The sequence below is a fragment of the Pezoporus flaviventris genome, unplaced genomic scaffold (genome assembly GCF_033815535.1).
Source record: "Pezoporus flaviventris isolate CSIRO_AGI_PZ_B2104156 unplaced genomic scaffold, CSIRO_AGI_Pfla_v1 ptg000078l, whole genome shotgun sequence".
NCBI classification, from domain to species: Eukaryota; Metazoa; Chordata; class Aves; order Psittaciformes; family Psittacidae; genus Pezoporus; species Pezoporus flaviventris.
In genome coordinates, this window is record NW_026892626.1 from 9,137,176 (window position 1) to 9,154,544 (window position 17,369).

The 17,369-nt window shown below is 38.9% G+C and overlaps 1 protein-coding gene across 3 annotated transcripts; it reads left to right on the plus strand.

Moving 5' to 3' along the window:
- The first annotated feature begins 1,737 nt into the window (after positions 1-1,737).
- Positions 1,738-16,740, plus strand: RRN3 (RRN3 homolog, RNA polymerase I transcription factor). Of its 3 annotated transcripts, XM_061474147.1 has the most exons (19): positions 1,738-1,883; positions 2,063-2,171; positions 2,652-2,708; positions 3,735-3,824; positions 3,912-4,041; positions 4,515-4,574; positions 5,577-5,640; positions 6,095-6,164; positions 7,823-7,921; positions 8,546-8,641; positions 9,073-9,208; positions 10,145-10,275; positions 11,272-11,402; positions 12,216-12,400; positions 12,928-13,036; positions 13,417-13,569; positions 14,631-14,718; positions 15,360-15,535; positions 16,493-16,740. In XM_061474147.1, exons 2-18 carry the CDS (start codon positions 2,079-2,081, stop codon positions 15,516-15,518), a joined length of 1,851 nt encoding a protein of 616 aa, XP_061330131.1. In that variant the 5' UTR covers positions 1,738-1,883; positions 2,063-2,078; the 3' UTR covers positions 15,519-15,535; positions 16,493-16,740. The 3 variants fall into 3 exon arrangements, with proteins under 3 accessions (XP_061330131.1, XP_061330130.1, XP_061330132.1); XM_061474146.1 differs by lacking the exon at positions 16,493-16,740 and having other exon boundaries at positions 15,360-15,728; XM_061474148.1 differs by lacking the exons at positions 3,735-3,824; positions 16,493-16,740 and having other exon boundaries at positions 15,360-15,728.
- The last annotated feature ends 629 nt before the right edge of the window (positions 16,741-17,369 follow it).

Genomic DNA, 17,369 nt, shown 5'->3' on the forward strand with positions numbered 1-17,369 from the left:
TGAAATTCTTGTGTGGAGAAATTCGTCATGAGTTCCTCTGTTTTTGAACTTACATGAGGAGTTTGAGTCCACCATTGGCAAATACGGGTAGGTCTTAAAATTTTAATGTATGATTGGTTTTATGCCACGCCTTGTCAAATACTAGAGGTGGCTTTAAGGAAAATGGTTACTAAGAATACTGTGCTTGTACTTACTTCCTTGTGAACTCTTGCAATGTCTTTCAATGTTCTCTTGTAAATTATTGGAGTAACTGCTTACTTTTCTATGTATATGCTGATTTTTAAATGTTCCAAATGCTCAGTTTTTCAGCAAGGTTAGATGAACACTAAACTTGTAGATCTATAACGTGATTTCTTTTTTACTGACTGCAGTTTTTAGGAGGTGTGTGCAATTGTTTCCTCCTTTTAGAGGAGCTGCAATGTGACACCACTGTGTTGTTACAATGGTCTGAAAAAAGAAGCCAAACCAGCTCCTTCCTTAAAGCCTATAGATCCCTGTTTCCGTGTCATTTGCAAGATTGTTGTTTTTCTGTTTTGAACAGAAAGAACTGCTTTTTCTGATTCCTTATAGTTTCACTTGTAAACTCAATCATGAGATGTAATGGTTAAGTGGGATGATTAGTAGCAGCTATAAATTAAACAGAACATTTGCGTGCATCCATTCATGTACTCAGTCTGGTGAAATTTTTAATCATAATGGCAAGTGAATTGGGCAGGGCTTTGAGTTCACTGTAGATTACAATGTAATTAATCTTTAATCCAATATCAAGACGTTATGATTGTTGCATAAGATAGTAGTTAGAATGGCTTTGGCTGTTGCAATTTCACTCAAAAAAAATACATGGGATTCAAATATTTAAAATTGGAGCATTGTGTGTGTTAAAAATTTAGTATAGAAGTTGACACCTCAGTTCAGGAAGGTGCTAATCATAAGAGAAGTGCTGAAGTGTTACTAGTATGGTGTGTGTAAACAAGGAGATAAAAAATACTTGCTGTGGGACAGTGTAACTTGTGAATTCTGATCTTTTTTTCTTGAAAATGTGAATGGTTACTGTTTCATGCCGTCTGTTTGCCTTCTAAATAAGGAAAGCTAATACTAAATAGAAACTGGCAGCTGAATTATTAGCAGTTAAACATTAACAAATATTTTAAACTATTTTAGTGTCCTGGTATCCTTATCAGTTGTAGCTCAATGCAGCACAAAGTCCATTAAAAGAATTTCTATATTGTTGATTGAAAAGCAGCTCTTCTAGGTGTTTAGGACCGTTTGCTGTCGTGTGAACACAGAGCTTTGCATGTAAAGCTAGAACTCCTTTAGACTTAAAGGACAGTCCTATGCATTCTGTTGAAAAACATCACCAAAATCGCAAAGAGCCAGACTGTGGTTACAGGAGTGCTTTTTGTACCTGGTTAAGCCTTAAAACTAGCTCAAAACAGCATCCTGTACTCCATTAAAGGAAAAAAAGCCAATCCCCTAGCTTGTGACTACATAGAAGGATTAAATGCTTGCTGTCAGACTCTTTAGAGTTCGAGGCCCGCACTCATTGCTCGGCGCTGACCACCGGTACCCGTCGCCTGTCGGCGCGGGGCTGTCCGTGCTGCCGTTCTCCAGCCGTCCGTGGTAAAATTGGAACGGCGCTGTTCGCAATCCCCCACCCTCCCCTCGGTCCTCCCGCACCACCGATGCGCGGCCAGCATAGCGGCGGCTTTTCCAGCCGCTCATCTCTATGGTTTGAAGGGAAGCGTGCTCTCCGCTTCCGGCCGGTCGCGCGCCCTTTCCGCCCGGGAGCGGCATGTGGCAGCACGGGCAGGTGCCACGCGAGGGGCGCGGCGCGCGGAGGCGCCTGCTCCGGTAACAGGGCGAGCGCTGCCGCCACGGTCAAGGTAAGGCAGGGGAGCGGCGGGGCCTCGGGGGGCCGGGACGCAGCTTGGGAAGCGGGGGGAGTCTCCTGCCTGTCCGCGGAGGAGAGGGGGTGTCGGCCGGTGGCCTCCGGGCGGGCCGGGCTCCTGAGGGTGGTCGGGGTGAAGCCCGCGGGTGCTCACGCGGTTTCACCTCTCCTCAGGCGCGGGGCCGTGACCATGCTGGGAGGGGATGAGTTCATCAGCTCGCCGCCCAAGAAGACGGTGCGATTCGGGGGGACGCTGACGGATATCTTGATGAAGTACGAGAAGGTGAGTTGGGCCCGCCACTGCCGCCCGCGTGCGGTGCCGGTGCGGCAGTGCCCGGTGGCATTTCGCTGTGAGGTCTCGTTTCGTCTTGCACAAGACCGTGTCTGAGGGCTTAGGGGGAAAACCTGAGGGCGGGTGAGTGCCGGAGGCTTGTGCCAGGCGGTGCTGTTGTGCGAGTGAAAAGGTTCCCCTGTGAGTCAACTGAGTGGCGTCCTGGGCTGATGTGGAGTTGGCTAACGCCAAAGGGTACAGAGGGATAGCGTCTATGTCTGCAAGGGAACAGCTAAAACCGACCCAGCTGCCTCAGTTGTCTTACAGGGACAGCACTCTGTAACTGCTGCTTCAGCCTTCTCTGATCTTTCTCTCTTACTTGTATTCTTCATGTCACTGTTTGACATGAGGTTGTTCAGAGGTAGTGCAACTTATCTTCTTTTTCTGCAGAAAATACGGGTATTATTTACTTGTTTTTCTTTCCCTTGCTAGGGTGAGACCACGGATTTTGAGTTGTTGAAGCATCAGCTGTCAGATCCAGACATCAAGGTGGGAGTTCTTGAGTAAGATGTTTAGTATAGTCAGTCATTGGGCAGGTTGTTCTGGTGCTTACCCGGATCCTTTGCTTTAAACATTTAGCTGCATTTAACAGCTTTTTGCTTTGTGGAAAGTGTCAGAAAAAAAAAGAAAAAAAAAAAATCTGTTTATACGCATATGTATCTTATAGGATGTTGATAACTGGTGTCTCATGCTTACTGACCCTTTGCTTTAGAGTGATAAACTTTCTGCATTGTGACAGGGTCTTTGTTCAGGTACCATCTTTCTAGTCATTTACACTTATTTCTGCAGATACTTCTGTAGATCAAACCAAAGTTTCTGACTCACACGGCCTGAATTTTTACATTCTCCTGTTCTCACAGAAAGCTTTTTTAATTAGGTAGTGAAATATGTATGCGTTTAGTATTTATACCCAGAAGTACTGTTTCGTGGCTCTTGTGGATAGCTGTAAGTAGCAACTACATTTGCTTTTCCTTTTGGTCTGTGTGTGTCGTCCCCCCTTAATTAAACCACAAAGCTGTGAGAAGAGTACTGTGGAAAGTATAATACGTATGGAGTTTCTTTTCTCTTCAAAGAGGACATTTAGTAAAATAATTAGTATTTAGGAGGCCTTGTGAAGTGTCCAGGCAAAATCAGTGTAAAATTTCTGTGTTGATTTGCTACTGTTTCAGTATCTCTTATTTCAAGACTTGAATGTCCGTCTTGCTTAAACTAGCACAAGAAGAAATGAAAATTAGGACTGGATGCTGTTTCTTACAGTGGTGTTCTATGTGAGTGAGGTTTGCATGGCTTGCTTGGACTGTAACTTCAGTCTTCCAGACAGGCTGTTGGTATAGGAATTCGTATCCATTCTCGCATTCAAGAAATTTCATTGGTGAGGACACCAGTTTTCAGCTTAAAGACATTCCTTGCATGTTCATTTGAAAAAGATTTCTATTTACAGTCTTTGACTTTTATAGATTTTATTTTCTAGTAATAGGTAATACTATGTATTTTTTTTCTCCTGCTTATTTTAAGGATGCCCAGATCATTAACTGGCTGCATGAATTTCGAGCGTCTGTTATATATTTGACCAAAGAGCGTGAACAACTGGTCAACGTTTTGCTGGTAAATATCTGCTTGTTATATGGGAAGATAAAGAGTTTAGTACTCAAAACATCTTTCTTTGACGTCTTGGTCTTTGCTTACTTTCAGAAGCTGCCATGGTTGAGAAGAAGCCGTGAAGTAGTGGAGGAATATCTGGGTTTTCTTGGCAATCTGGTGTCAGCACAAACTGTCCATCTTCGGCCATGCCTCCGGATGATTGTATTGCAGTTTGTCCCCCGTAAGTTGCTTTTCCCTCAGTCTTCTTTCTTTGAGTATCAAAATGCCTTTCCTGGATAAATTCTGTATAAATACAGTGCATGACAACTAATTACTGGGTTGGTTTTCTTATTCTGTTGATTAACTTGAATAGCTGAATTGTGATACGCGGTTTTCTGTATCTAGATGTTAGAGGACATACTCTAGTTGCTCGTGCAGACCCCATTTATGGAGATGTCTTGGAAAGGGATGAACTGTATAATGTTACTGCCAAAGAACAAAAGCTGAAGCGAGGATCATGTCTGATGTTCTTAAGAGCCTTCTGGTTCTGTGAACAAAACAGTCTTTTCTATGAGCTTCTGCTAATTTTAGAAGTTGTTTTGGATAATTTTAATGTTTTAGTCTCGATGAAGACTGTTGTCCAGTGTGGTTGATTTGACATTGAAACTGTTGCCTGTAATATTTGTATAATTTTGATATTTCACTTTTTGCTAGCTCGAATAACAATCAGAGAAGATGATGTGGATATTTCAGATTCTGATGATGATGATGAAAGTGAGTATAAAAAAAAGCATGGCTTATATATGCTGCTGTAATACCTTTAGTAAAGAATTATACAATGCATACTGCTCCTATTTTGCAAAAAAACATTAAATCTTTAAATTTCCAAGTCAGAGACTTTCTTGTACTTGAATCAGTGGGGTGTGACGCACTCCATTTACTTTCAGAATATTCTTGATGCAGTATCTGTAGGAATAAGATTGAATGCACAGGAGAACATTCCTAGTCCTAGATTGTTTCAAAGTCAAAGAAAATGTAGGAGTTGTTTTCCATTTTATTTCCCTCAAGAAAACTAGGTAGTTTGAGGGATTCTTGGGTCTTTTTGTGGTTGTCTGCCTGGGGTAAGCTCAGCTAAAATCAATATCGATTAATAAATTGATTCATATGAATTAACAGTTCATAGAGTAGTTAGGATTGGAAAGGACCTTAAGATCATCTAGTTCCAACCCCCCTGCATGGGCAGGGACGCCTCACACTAAACCATGCCACCCAAGGCTCTGTCCAGCCTGGCTTTGAGCACCACCAGGGATGGAGCATTCACAACTTGCCTGGGCAACCCATTTCAGTGTCTCACCACCTTTACAGTAAAGAACTTCTTCCTTATATCCAATCTAAACTTCCCCTGTTTTAAGTTTGGCCCTGTTACCCCTTGTCCTGTCACTACAGTCCCTAATGAATAGTCCATCACCAGCATCCCTATAGGCCCCCTTCAGATACTGGAAGGCTGCTATGAGGTCTCCACACAGCCTTCTCTTCTCCAGGTTGAACGGCCCCAACTTTCTCAGCCTATCTTCATACAGGAGGTGCTCCAGTCCAATGATCATCCTTGTGGCCCTTCTCTGGACTTGTTCCAACAGTTCCATGTCCTTTTTATGTTGAGGACACCAGAACTGCATGCAATACTCCAAGTATTGATTGATATGAGCAGTTTTTGCTGTTTTCTGATTCAGTTTTCTGTAACCAAATGCGTAACAGCACTTTTTTTTGTTTCTCTAGACCTTTCTGAAAACTTTAATACATGCCATAGAGCATTGCAAACTGTTGCAAGATATGTTCCTTCGTAAGTATATAATCCCATGGATTTGTATGCCCTTTCCTTGCAGATTTAAAGCTCGTGAACTGATTAATTAGTTGGTTTTTTTTTCTCTTAATCAGAAGTATAAGTTTCATTGCATGATTTTTCCTAATAGTCACTAATTGATGGAATGCTGTATCCAGTCATTACAAAATTTCCGTATGTATCTGCAGCTGAAAATCCTGTTAATGGAAATTGGAAGCAGGGAAAGTTGTGTTTATAGCAATACATTTGAAGTTGCTTCTAAAAGGTCCACAGTGAATGTTTGCCACTTATTACCTGTTTGGTGATCCTTGCAAAAACCAGATTTTATACAATTACTTAATCTTACTTGACAGTAACTTCATTTTATTCCAATCTGTCTTGAGAGTGCTGCAGCTTTAAATATTTGCTCTTGTGGCAATAACCTAGTGCTTCTTGCTTTTTTTTTAAATTGCAGGACACCACAGTTTCTCATGCCAATACTTGTGGAAAACTTTCCTTTCTTTAATAAATCAGAAAGAACTCTGGTAAGAGCTGTGAATATTTTTATTTATTGGTTCATTTGTTTTTTTTTAATGTATACTTTATAACATGACAACTGATTTAGTGGTGTCTAATGCAGATTAAGTGTGTTGTAATTTTTATCTGTATATATATGGGTGCATATGTTTAGTATAAGGTTGTCCAAACATACTTAAGTTCCTTGTGCATAAGCATTATGCTAGTCTTTAATGACATAACTGCATATCTTTTCCACAGGATTGCTTTCTTAATCAATGCACAAGATGGACCTCTTTGGCGATGAATCTCAGGGTTGTAGAGTGAGGAGACGGTAGGATACCTGTCTCGTTTGTTGTCAAAACTGCAAAGTATTTATCAGAAGAACAGGGGATTTGATAAGCAGACAGAAAGCAATGGACATTATGGGTTAAATCTTAGTTGCCAGTAGTACAGGGTGTTGTTTTATTATATCTTTGGTGTAGTGCTTATGTGGTGAAAACCAAGCTGGAAACTTGACAGGTTACAGCTCTTGTTTGATCTTCATATTTACTTGTTCCAACTTGATGTGTTGGCACTTTATGTTACAGAACGGCAGAGCCCTGCTCCACCAGCCAAGTTCAGTTGGAGCTGTGTTTTGCACTCATCAAGTGCTTGAATAACTTTGTATACATTGCTTTTTTTTTGAGTTTTATTTGTTTGTTCAAAATCCAAATAACTGAACATCAGTTCCCTACCTGTAAAACATAGGGATGGAGAGTGAGCTTCTACATGGTGTTAGGAGAAAATTGATTATTTATGTATTTAGCAGCTCAGTGAGAAGCAAGTCGTGAAGAAATTCATAACTGTATTTTCAGGGTAAGGTTTGAATGAAGTGTAATAAAAACATGGTCCATGCATTGTTAAATATTTCTGATTTACACATTCTCATTAAACTATATCCGTTTTATGTACTGAGCGAGCCAGATGGCCTGTGGAAAAATCATATGTGCTCATGTAATTAAAGGTTCTGTTATAATGCCTATTCACAAAGAGACTATGGTATTCTTCAGTACCTAATTTTACTTTACCTGCTTTCAGTTTATCTAATTTTATGTCCTGAGTTGACAGTTTTCCTGTATGGAAGTTGCAACGTTGTCTTTTGTATATATGTGTGTATGTGTGGCTGGGCACATGCACACTCACAGAACTTGTCTGTAAACCTGTTTGAGTTAGAATCAGAATGACTCTGATGAGACTTACCTGTGGAATTTAGAATTGTTGGTATATTCTGATAACATGAAATAAAAGATGTATTCAGTCTCACTTTAAACAGTTCTACTAGAGCTGATTCTGGGTGTAGTGAGGAATATGCTTTTTGGTTTTGTTTTCCTAGAGGAAATACAGACATAATCTCCTATGGAAATGAATAACTTTTCTTACAGAATGTTTGTACTCATTCTGTCTAAAGTAGGTGAAAAAAATTTGCATGGAAATAGTAGATTAAGAAGTTAATGATAATACAGCTTAACAATTTAAAGGTGATGTTTGGCTTATACATTAACTTGTTCTAGATTGAATACAGTCTGCTTAAACCTATTTCTGGCTCTCTAGATAACAAATTAAGACACTTGTTTTCTAAATATCCTTGGCAAAAATTAGACTTTCTGTTAACATTATTATAGATGTCAATTATTTTGTGTTACAGGAATGTTATGTTCATAACCTGCTCCAAGTTACAGTGTACCTTCCAACTCTGAGGCTTCAAATTCTGGAGCTTATTATTGAAAAGCTGTTAAAGTTGGATGTAAGTTTGTTCTGTATCATCTTTTAAGGAATCTTGGTGTTAAAGTACACAGAGTAGGAAATTAAATCTGTTTCAGTGTTTAGCTTGACAAAAAGAATCTTGCAGTAGTGCTCATGATCATAAGAGCACTCATATTTATGCTTCATTCCCAGTCTTAGATGTTCCCATACATGAAGGTAACTGTATGATGTATACTGTTATACCCTGTATGGAATCTCTCTGCCAGAGTCAAAGTAACTCTTTCATACTGATAAATGCTGATGTGCAGAGAACGTGTTTCTCTCTGGTTTGCAGGTTCTATCATCCATTTGAAGTAAAAGTATTTACGGCCTTAAAAAAGACAGGATGGGTAGAATTGTAAATGATTAAAGCTTTTTATTTTGGAGAACCTCAGCAGGTAACAAGGCTGGGGGGAGCTTGTATTCTGGAGGTAAAGTTCCAGGCAGTTTAGAGTGTGTGCTTGTGTACTGCATACATATAATTCCCTTTTAAAATGTTTATTTAGTCAAGGAAAAAATCTAGTCTAGAAATTGACTTATGTTGTCATTTCTTACATAAATAATCAGAATGTTTCATGTTATTGCCATGGTCTTATAAAAATTAATTTCTTGTTTGCAACTGTAGGTTAGTACTCCACAGCAAGATATTGAAGATGCTGAAGAAAATGCTAATAACTCTGATAATGAGGAGAAATCTACAGAGGAGGGTCTTTTTGACATGGTTGGCTATTTTGCTCTATTAGAAGTTGGTTTTTTTTGTAGTAGCATTTTCACTTTTGATGTGGCTGTGAGCTAAGATGGTCTAGGAATACATTATTGCTTTGTTGTTCCTGCACTGCGCATAGCTCTTGAAACCTGAACAGCTGATAAATGATTAATGTGTTCTGCAGGTGTTGACTTTGTTAATGTAAATTCCCAGCATATATGTAGTGAATTAGTTCCTTTATGTAAAAACACAAGCAGCTGTACATAAAGCTAATTAAAGAATTCATAGTAGTTGGATTAGTTTACAAAAATTTCCTTACACTAAGCTGTATAATTAGATGCTGCTTTCTTTTAAAAAATACACAGCTTTGCATATCACGGAAAGAAAAATTTAGTTTCACTTTTCCTGTAGTTGCTGTCTTTATGATGTGCCATTTCATCTGCCAGGAGGAAGACGAAGAAAGGAAAGGAAACAAAGTTGTCTCTTCCAGTAGTGAGAGAATGGCCCATCCGCTTGCAGAGCGCCTTGATATTTTGATGACCATCTTGTTTTCCTATATTAAAGATGTTTGCCACGTGAATGGTAAGAACACTTGAGCTATAACCAGATTTATTGTTTTGCTTACAAGTAAGAAAAACCTAAGTGGAGTTCTTGCTTTCTGTTGCTGCAAGATAGAGTTCTCACCCTTTAGTAGCATAATTCTGCTGTCAGCAGGCTGTAGTCTGCGTTCCTGCCTCTCTGCCTGCTGTTACTGGCAGAGAATGCAAAAGTACTTTTATGACTTCAAAGGTTTAGTCTTTGGTGGGAGACACTGATTACACAAATCTGACACTGAATTCAAGCTGTGGCATTACAGGGTGTAAGGGTAAAGAGAGTTTTGTTTTTTTCATTCTGCTACAAAATTTAGGGGATTAGAAATACTTTCTGATTAAGCACAGTGTTTTATTGTTATATGTACTATATTGGTTTGAGTATTAGAGTTATGGATCCTTTCAATGTCATAAGGACTGGAAGTAGATGAAAACAAGTAGCCAAGTCACTCAGTTGGAATTGCTACAACTAGGCCTTGTGTTATAGGAAAAAACCTGAAAGAAACGTCTTAAACTAAGATAAGTTAAGGGTTTGAATTTCTTAGATTTATATATTTAGAAACCATTTTGCTGTATTTTCTTCGCATGAGTCAGGTAGTTTATTTCTTAGTGTTTTCTTCTGGCTCTTTTGAGTTAACATGTTATTGCAAAGTTTGGATGTATGCCAGTTTTATACTTGTGTTCATGAGCACACATGTAGAGATACTCTCTATATACACCAATGTAAAAAGCAGTACAACTGAAGTCCTGGAAGGTCTTACCAATAAATGTCTTTTAGATGTCAGATAAACCTAGAAGGCACCTTGACAGTTCTTTTACATGTTTCTTGGTAGTTTAGGAAGCTATAAATGCCACTTTTGCAGTGGCAGTTAAAAAAAAAAAAGAGCCTGAAATGGTTCATTTTAGTTTTTCTTTTTTTGTTGTGTAGGCAAGCTGGATATCAGCAACACAAAGGATTTGTATCGGGATCTGGTTTCTGTTTTTGACAAGCTTATTTTACCAACCCATGCTTCGTGTCATGTACAATATTTCATGTTTTACCTCTGTAGCTTCAAATTGGTGAGTAGAAGCTGTTTTTAAACTGCAGCATCTTCTGTCATTTCTGCATCCTTTTTTGGCTGTCTTTACAAAAAAAAAGAAGTTGCTTTCTGCTGTAATTCTAATCTGAAGATAGTTCATCAGGATTCATTAGTATCTTTGTCTTCTTCTTCTTCTGTTACTCCTTTCTTCAAGTTTTATTTTGTGCTTGCTTTTCCAATGTTGTTCATAAACTGCAACCAGATGGAATTGAAGCTAGTGCAAAAGGACCTGATTAACAGACCTCTTTGACAGGAATCGGTTTGACTCTTGAACCCAAGACAGAACACTCCAGCAAGTTTCTTCAGCATTCCCAAACTGTCTTAAAGATACTGTCTGTTAGTGGTGAATAGTGGGTGTGTTAGAATATCAGAATGGGGAAGCATGTTATGATGCTTTGCTAGAGTACCCTCTCAGCCTCCAGCACCAGTTGGTAACTTCGTGAGTCAGTGATGCTCTTTCATGGTAACAGCCCATGATGGAGAAATTCGAGGAGGAAATAACTCGTAATATGAGTTTTGTACTGATGTGAATTTTTGGCATCATAAACTCTCTGGCAAAAAGTTTTACAATATAACCATTTAAGGGGAAGAATCATTCTTGTTTCTCTAAATTTGTCTTCCTGCTATTTTCAGTGGATGTCCCTGACATCTGTTACAAAAGACAGTGAACAGCCACTTCATGTTTACCACCATTGTTTTCATAACAAGAACAACACAAGTGTAGCACACTTTTTATGGCTGTATTCCTGACTTGTTCAGAGGCTTCTGGTTCCATTTACTTTTTACAACTAAGTATAGAAAAAGACACAGAACAGAATGCTTTTCCATCATGTGTAGGAGTAGTTACTACAGTTAAAGGTAGATTTTTTGGTAATGGTTTGGTTATGGAAATTACAGGAATTGAGAGTTAGGAATCTATTACTTGAACAGCGTCATCAGCATAACAACTCACGACTTCTCTGTATTTTCCTTCCAGGGGTTGGCTGAAGCATTTCTAGACCATCTTTGGAAAAAACTGCATGATCCAAACAATGCTTCAGTGATCAGGCAGACTGCTGGGAGTTATATTGGCAGCTTCTTGGCAAGAGCTAAATTTATTCCAGTTGTGTAAGTTGTTTTTAGATATGGGCAAAAGCAAACAATTTACAATGATTGCTGAGGTTAAGTATGGAATTCACAGGATGCACACATGGTGTTGGTCTTCTATCCCGCTGCTTTGCCAGTCAGTAGTCTTGTTTGTCCTTTCTGCAGTACTATTTTAGTATTGTCTTGAAGTTTCCAGGACAGTTTTGCATTTACATGATGCAGAGTAAAGATTGCTGGGATTTGTGACTTGCTGTTTAAGGCTTCACTTACCAAGAAATGCTGAGTGTGGATAGGTTATGGTGACTTCAGGCGGAGTCATGGATACCTGTGTATGTGATGTTCAGAAGCACGTATTTTTAATACTCTGTTAGGCATTTTATGTAGACTCTGAGACAGGGAAATCAAGTGTTCTGGTATTGAGACAAATCACATGGGTGAAAATGTCTTCTTTTCTATGTACACATTCTGAACTTTTATGCTGTTCAGGGCAGGCTCAGTAACTTTAATGTTGAACTTAATTTAATACTGGAATTACTTGTTGGAGGCATCTCTCTGTATTACTGTAGCCCAGGATTCTAATTGTTTGCTGTGCATTTCACGTGCAAGATGCATTTATGGATTCATCTCTTCTGACATCTTGTGCTTTCACTGATTGGGTTTTGGGTGCTGATACATTGATTCATTTTATGCTGAGATAAAGGTGAAAGCTCATAACAGAATCTCCTTTTTTACTCATTGATTTTCTTTCTGATGTTTTTATAACCACTGAGATCCTTGAATACTTGTTTAACATTTCAGGTGCTATTTTTACACCTTCTTTTTCTCTCCATATAGTACAGTAAAAGCATGCCTGGATCTTCTGGTGAACTGGATACATAAGTACATTGATAATCAGGATAAAGGGGCTAATGTTTACTGTGATGTAGCTCTGCACGGGCCATTTTATTCCACATGTCAGACAGTGTTCTATACGCTTATTTTCCGTCATAAGCAACTTTTGGATGGAAACTTAAGGAAAGGTGAGTATATTAGGTTTGAATAGTATTGGGATTCATTTGCAAATTTTACTGTTGGTGTGTTTTGTAATGGTCAAGTATGTGATGGCAAGTTTATGTTGTGCTCTAAATAAATTGAGGTGGCTTGTATGCTTCTTGGGCTACCAAGCTTAATAATCTTTTTATTCCAGTACTGAAAACAATGTCAGTAACCCTTCAGCATTGATATCTGGCTCCACTTACTGGACATGTTTGAATTCCAGCTTCATAAAGCTTGTGTACGCTTCAGTTAATAATCTGGTTTGATGACTCTGGGTGTGTAAGTTTGGTGTCTGTGTTTGGTGTCTGCCACAGTAACCCTTGGCTGTGGCAGGTTACCGTTACTTAGAGAAACTTTTCTGCTGAAGAAGCTGTGGGCTAGAGAGTGAACTACTGTAAGAGAGTAGGAAGTGGTATGCTGTGTGCAGGCTGGTCAGACTTGAAATTCTTGGAAATTAAGTTCAGCTTGTATGATACATAACCTAAACTTGTCAATTGTTCTTATTTTCAAGGTCTGTCCTATCTGCAGAGTTTAAATTTTGAGCGCATTGTCATGTGTCAGCTAAACCCACTGAAGATTTGTATACCCTCTGTTGTGAACTTGTTTGCTGCCATTACCAGGTATCTCTTTTATTTCAGTTTCAGCTAAATACAGGTATTTGTGTGTGTGCATCTGAAACCTGCACAGTACTTAGAACATGGGTTTTGTTAGGCACAGTGTTATCTAAGACAGCTTATATAACACCAACATATTCTAGATGGAATGAGTTTAGTTCTGGTTCAGTTTTAATAAAATCCCACAGTACTATGAAACTGGCTGTTTTGTGTTGGAGCTGATATGATTCTACTTAAAGCGATGTTTATAGGAGTGTAGAGGAATATACTTACCCTATAGCAGTTGGAAAGGAAGATAGACATGATGTATGCTAAAAAATAACTTTGTGCTTTAATAATATCTGAAATTCTGAAATGCTTCTCTTCTCTTTATTACCTTTTTAAAGGAAATACCAGTTGGTGTTCTGCTACACAATTATTGAGAGGAACAATCGGCAGTTCTTACCAGTTGTACGGAGTGGCAGTGGGGGTGACCTTGTGCAGACATGCACCAACCCACTTGACAGTTTCTTCCCTTTTGATCCCTACATACTCAAAAGGTATAGTTGAAAAATAAACGACTTGTTTCTGCCTTGAAGAAAATAATGAACTAAAACTGTAAGAAACTGTCATTATTTCTATGGTTCAGTTTCTTCCCTGATCTCTGGTACTTTTCATGTAGCATATTTTAATCAGAAATTGTCAAAGGTTTGAATGGAAATTTATCCCCACTGTAACGTATGATGAAGAAGGAGCAGGACCCAGTTTCCTGGAAGGTCTAGTTAACTTGTTTGGTGACTTTTTGTTTATCTTGTTTTAAGCAGTTTCTAAAATACCGCGTTAGCCTAATACATATTTTGTTAGAGCTGTGGTGGTTTTGTGTCATTTTCTTTCTTATTTTCATTTGCTTTGGGTTTTTTGCACCTTGAGTTCATTTGCTTTTTGATTCAAGACTTCACAGACTCATAGAATGGTTAGTGTCAAAAGGGACCTCAGAGTTCATCTAGTTCTAGCCCCGCTGCAATGGGCAGGGACACCTTCCACTACACTGGGTTGCTCAAAGCCCCATTTAATATATCTTGCTTTTTTAATGAGTACTGGATTATTTGCAGCTTTTCAGAACATCTTGCACTGTGATGCTTTAACCACTTTTTGGTATTAAAGGGCAACAAAGAAATCCGTCTCCATGGAACGGAGACCTTTCTTAGGTGTACAAATTAAGATTACTAATTATATTAATACACAACAGTAAACTACATAAAATTGTCAATTATATATTTATTTACACAATTGCATGATAATAACATTACTCATATTGCTTTAAAAAATGGAATAAATTTATGCTTACTTGCAAGCATAGTGTAGCTGTGAAAAATAACCAGCTAAGAATTAGGAGACCTGACTGTATCAGAACTCAAACAAACAATTGTAATTTATACTTGTCAGCAAAATTGAGTTATTCATGAGATTAATATGGGATTATATAGGGATTAATTGAATAGCTTGTAAAACACTACAGAGGGCTGTCAAAATGTCAAGCTTTTTCTATTGTATTATTAAAATGAAATACATATGACTTCTCCTGAATAAGTTCCTTACTGGATTTTATTTCCTTTCTTAGATCAAAGAAGACCATTGAGCCTTTTTATCAGTTTTGGGAAGAGCTGAGTGCTGAAGATCTTGAGAACCTAAAGAAACCCATTAAAAAGGTAATCTCTGATCAAAATGCAGTTCAGCTTTTGCCAAATCTGTCAGCTGCTTCTATTGTAGGATTAATTTTTAGTAGATATGGGAACACTAAACATTTAGGGGGAAACTATGAAATGAAGAAGTTTTAAGGATTGATGCATCCTTGCTTTGCGAGCACTTTCCCCTCTTCTGCAGAAGAGTTTGGCAGCACAGGAGCACTGTGAATGCTTATGAACATTCAGCATATGGACATGCTGATGTCACTGGGAAATCCACTTTGTAGATATGATTTAGTTCCCATATTTCATAATGAGAGCACCTCTAATTCTCTTACCATTCCAACTAGTCACGACAATTGTAGCACAACCCAAATCCTGAATTATGTCCTCCTAAGGCTCCTGTATAGTCTCTTGACCTTCTTGGAGAATGTCTGTCCTATTGAGCCCTTCAACTGGTGTGTTTACCTTTCCTTCCTGTAATCACATGTAAAAATACTTGATGGTGTTGTAGCTTTGTTTACTGGTGCTTTATGTTTTGATTAGCAGATCTGATTATTGCAACAGTTTAGAAATGTTGGTCTCAGCAGTCATTATTTACATAAAATCTTAATCAAGACCTGGAGTATCTTTCTGCTCTCACTGATCCTTCTCAATTTATTCAGGGTACTTCCGAAGATGAAGATGATGACTTTTTGAAAGGAGAAACCCCTCAAAATGATGGCGTGGTTGGAATTGCTCCGAATTCTTACGAGTCAAATACCCGGAGCCCGCTGAACAGCATTGGCTCCCCTCCAGACTGTTATGTGCCATACCCTCAGTGACATGGAGAAGTGAAAAGGTTGAAAATTGTGTGCAATGTTTTGCTCTTTAAAGAGACTTCAGTTCAACTTTCCAAAATGGCAAATGCTTAAATAACTACATTTAAGAAAAAATATTGTTTCTTAATCATATTTCTATAGATATGTTATGATAAAGTCATATGTTGCTAGAAAAGCTTAGAGAATAAATAGGGTGATATTTTACAAATTTCACATTGAAATGGCTTTTATGACTGAAGAATTTTTTTATAGTTTTCCTGACTTAAAAAAACTTTGTTTACTCATGTTTCTCTATGAGGTTTTGTATTCAGGGTGAATATCTGGTCTGTCTTCCTACTGATCTGTGTGGGGACCAGAATCCATTGTCAGTATTCAGACTCTACTCTTCTGACTGCTTTTGAGCTGATTTCAGAGTAATGGTATGATCCCATGACAAAGGGAACCATGGATCGAGTCTGAGAGTGATTCCTTTGCACATATCTCGTAAGCTTTTCCGATCTGCAGAACAGTATTTGGTAAAGGCAGTTGGTAGTGGACAATGTTCGCAGATGAATAATAATAATCTGTAGCTGACACACAACTTTCCCAGCTATTGAAGTTCCGACTTGTGAAAGTGATGATTGTTGGAAGTGTTGAAAATGGTGGAGTAGCTGAATGTATGATTTGTAGATAGTTTTCTTGGGGTGCTTATGAAGCACTTGGAGACAGATATTTATTTCCGGGATTGAAGTTTATATGTGAATGCTGAAAATACAGAAAAAGAAACCTTCCCTTGTAGAAAGGAAGTGATGGTGTCACTGGTGTCCTCGTGTCGTCCACATGTCAGTGTAGAGTTCCTCTGCAGAGGTTCCTTGTCTGTTGATGGTTGTTGGCTTTCTGAGTAAGAATATAAAGAGTGAGGAAAAAAGAAGTGTTAATTGTGTTATTAGTTGAAAATGTTCTGCATTTGGCACTGAACTCTAATTGCCCTTCTTCAGAATCTGAATCTGGTGGCTTTGAAGACAGCATTTTTATTCAGAGCCATGGAAGACTGATGTAAACTGCAGTTCTTACAGCTTTGAAAAAACACATCCGTGCGTAACTAAGGATCTGTGTGTGTGCTTTGCCTCTCAAAGTGAGGATGTTTGTTCTGACAGGCTGCAAAATGAGTTTGGGGGATGATACTGCAAAATGCATTGTTGGTTCTGTTCATTGCTGGTTAAATAGAGGTGGTTTTTATTTTTCAGCTGCGTTCTCTTTACTGTCAGTCCTGAGTAATAAACAATAGATTTACATCTGAAATTGCATTCTCTCCTGGCATAGAAGAGCCTTTCCCAGCTCAGCAGCAAGGAAAACATCCTTTGACAGCTGCTGCCTTCTCTTGTTTCACTGTTACATCTTTAGCAACTTGGTCAGCCACTTACAGAGTGAGGCTGTGTGAAACTCCCCAAGTTGTAATACCAGGAGTGCGATTCAGGAACTTCACATCTTACAGAAAGATGTAAGCGACGTGAGGTATAACAAAGCATGTGCAGACGTTGAACGGTTTGTGCTGGAGATGCACATATTTTTATACACCTAACATTTGTGTACCGAAGGGGCTTGCTTCAAACAAAGAGACTTTGTTCTGTGAATACCAGCTGTACCCAGAGGAGTGCTGATGGCCAGGTGGAATCTTGCGTTACCTGAGAAATACAGGTATTTTGAAATGAATCTTTCAAAGAGAGTATCCGCTATAACTGTTTACTTCTGTCCATAAGTGATGGGAGAGGCAGAGCTGGCAGTCCTGGGGTTGTGCGGCCCGGCCCGTTGGTGCCAGTCCCCGCTGACCCCTTCCCTGCAGCGTGCGTTAACCGCTGCCACCGCGATAGCTTT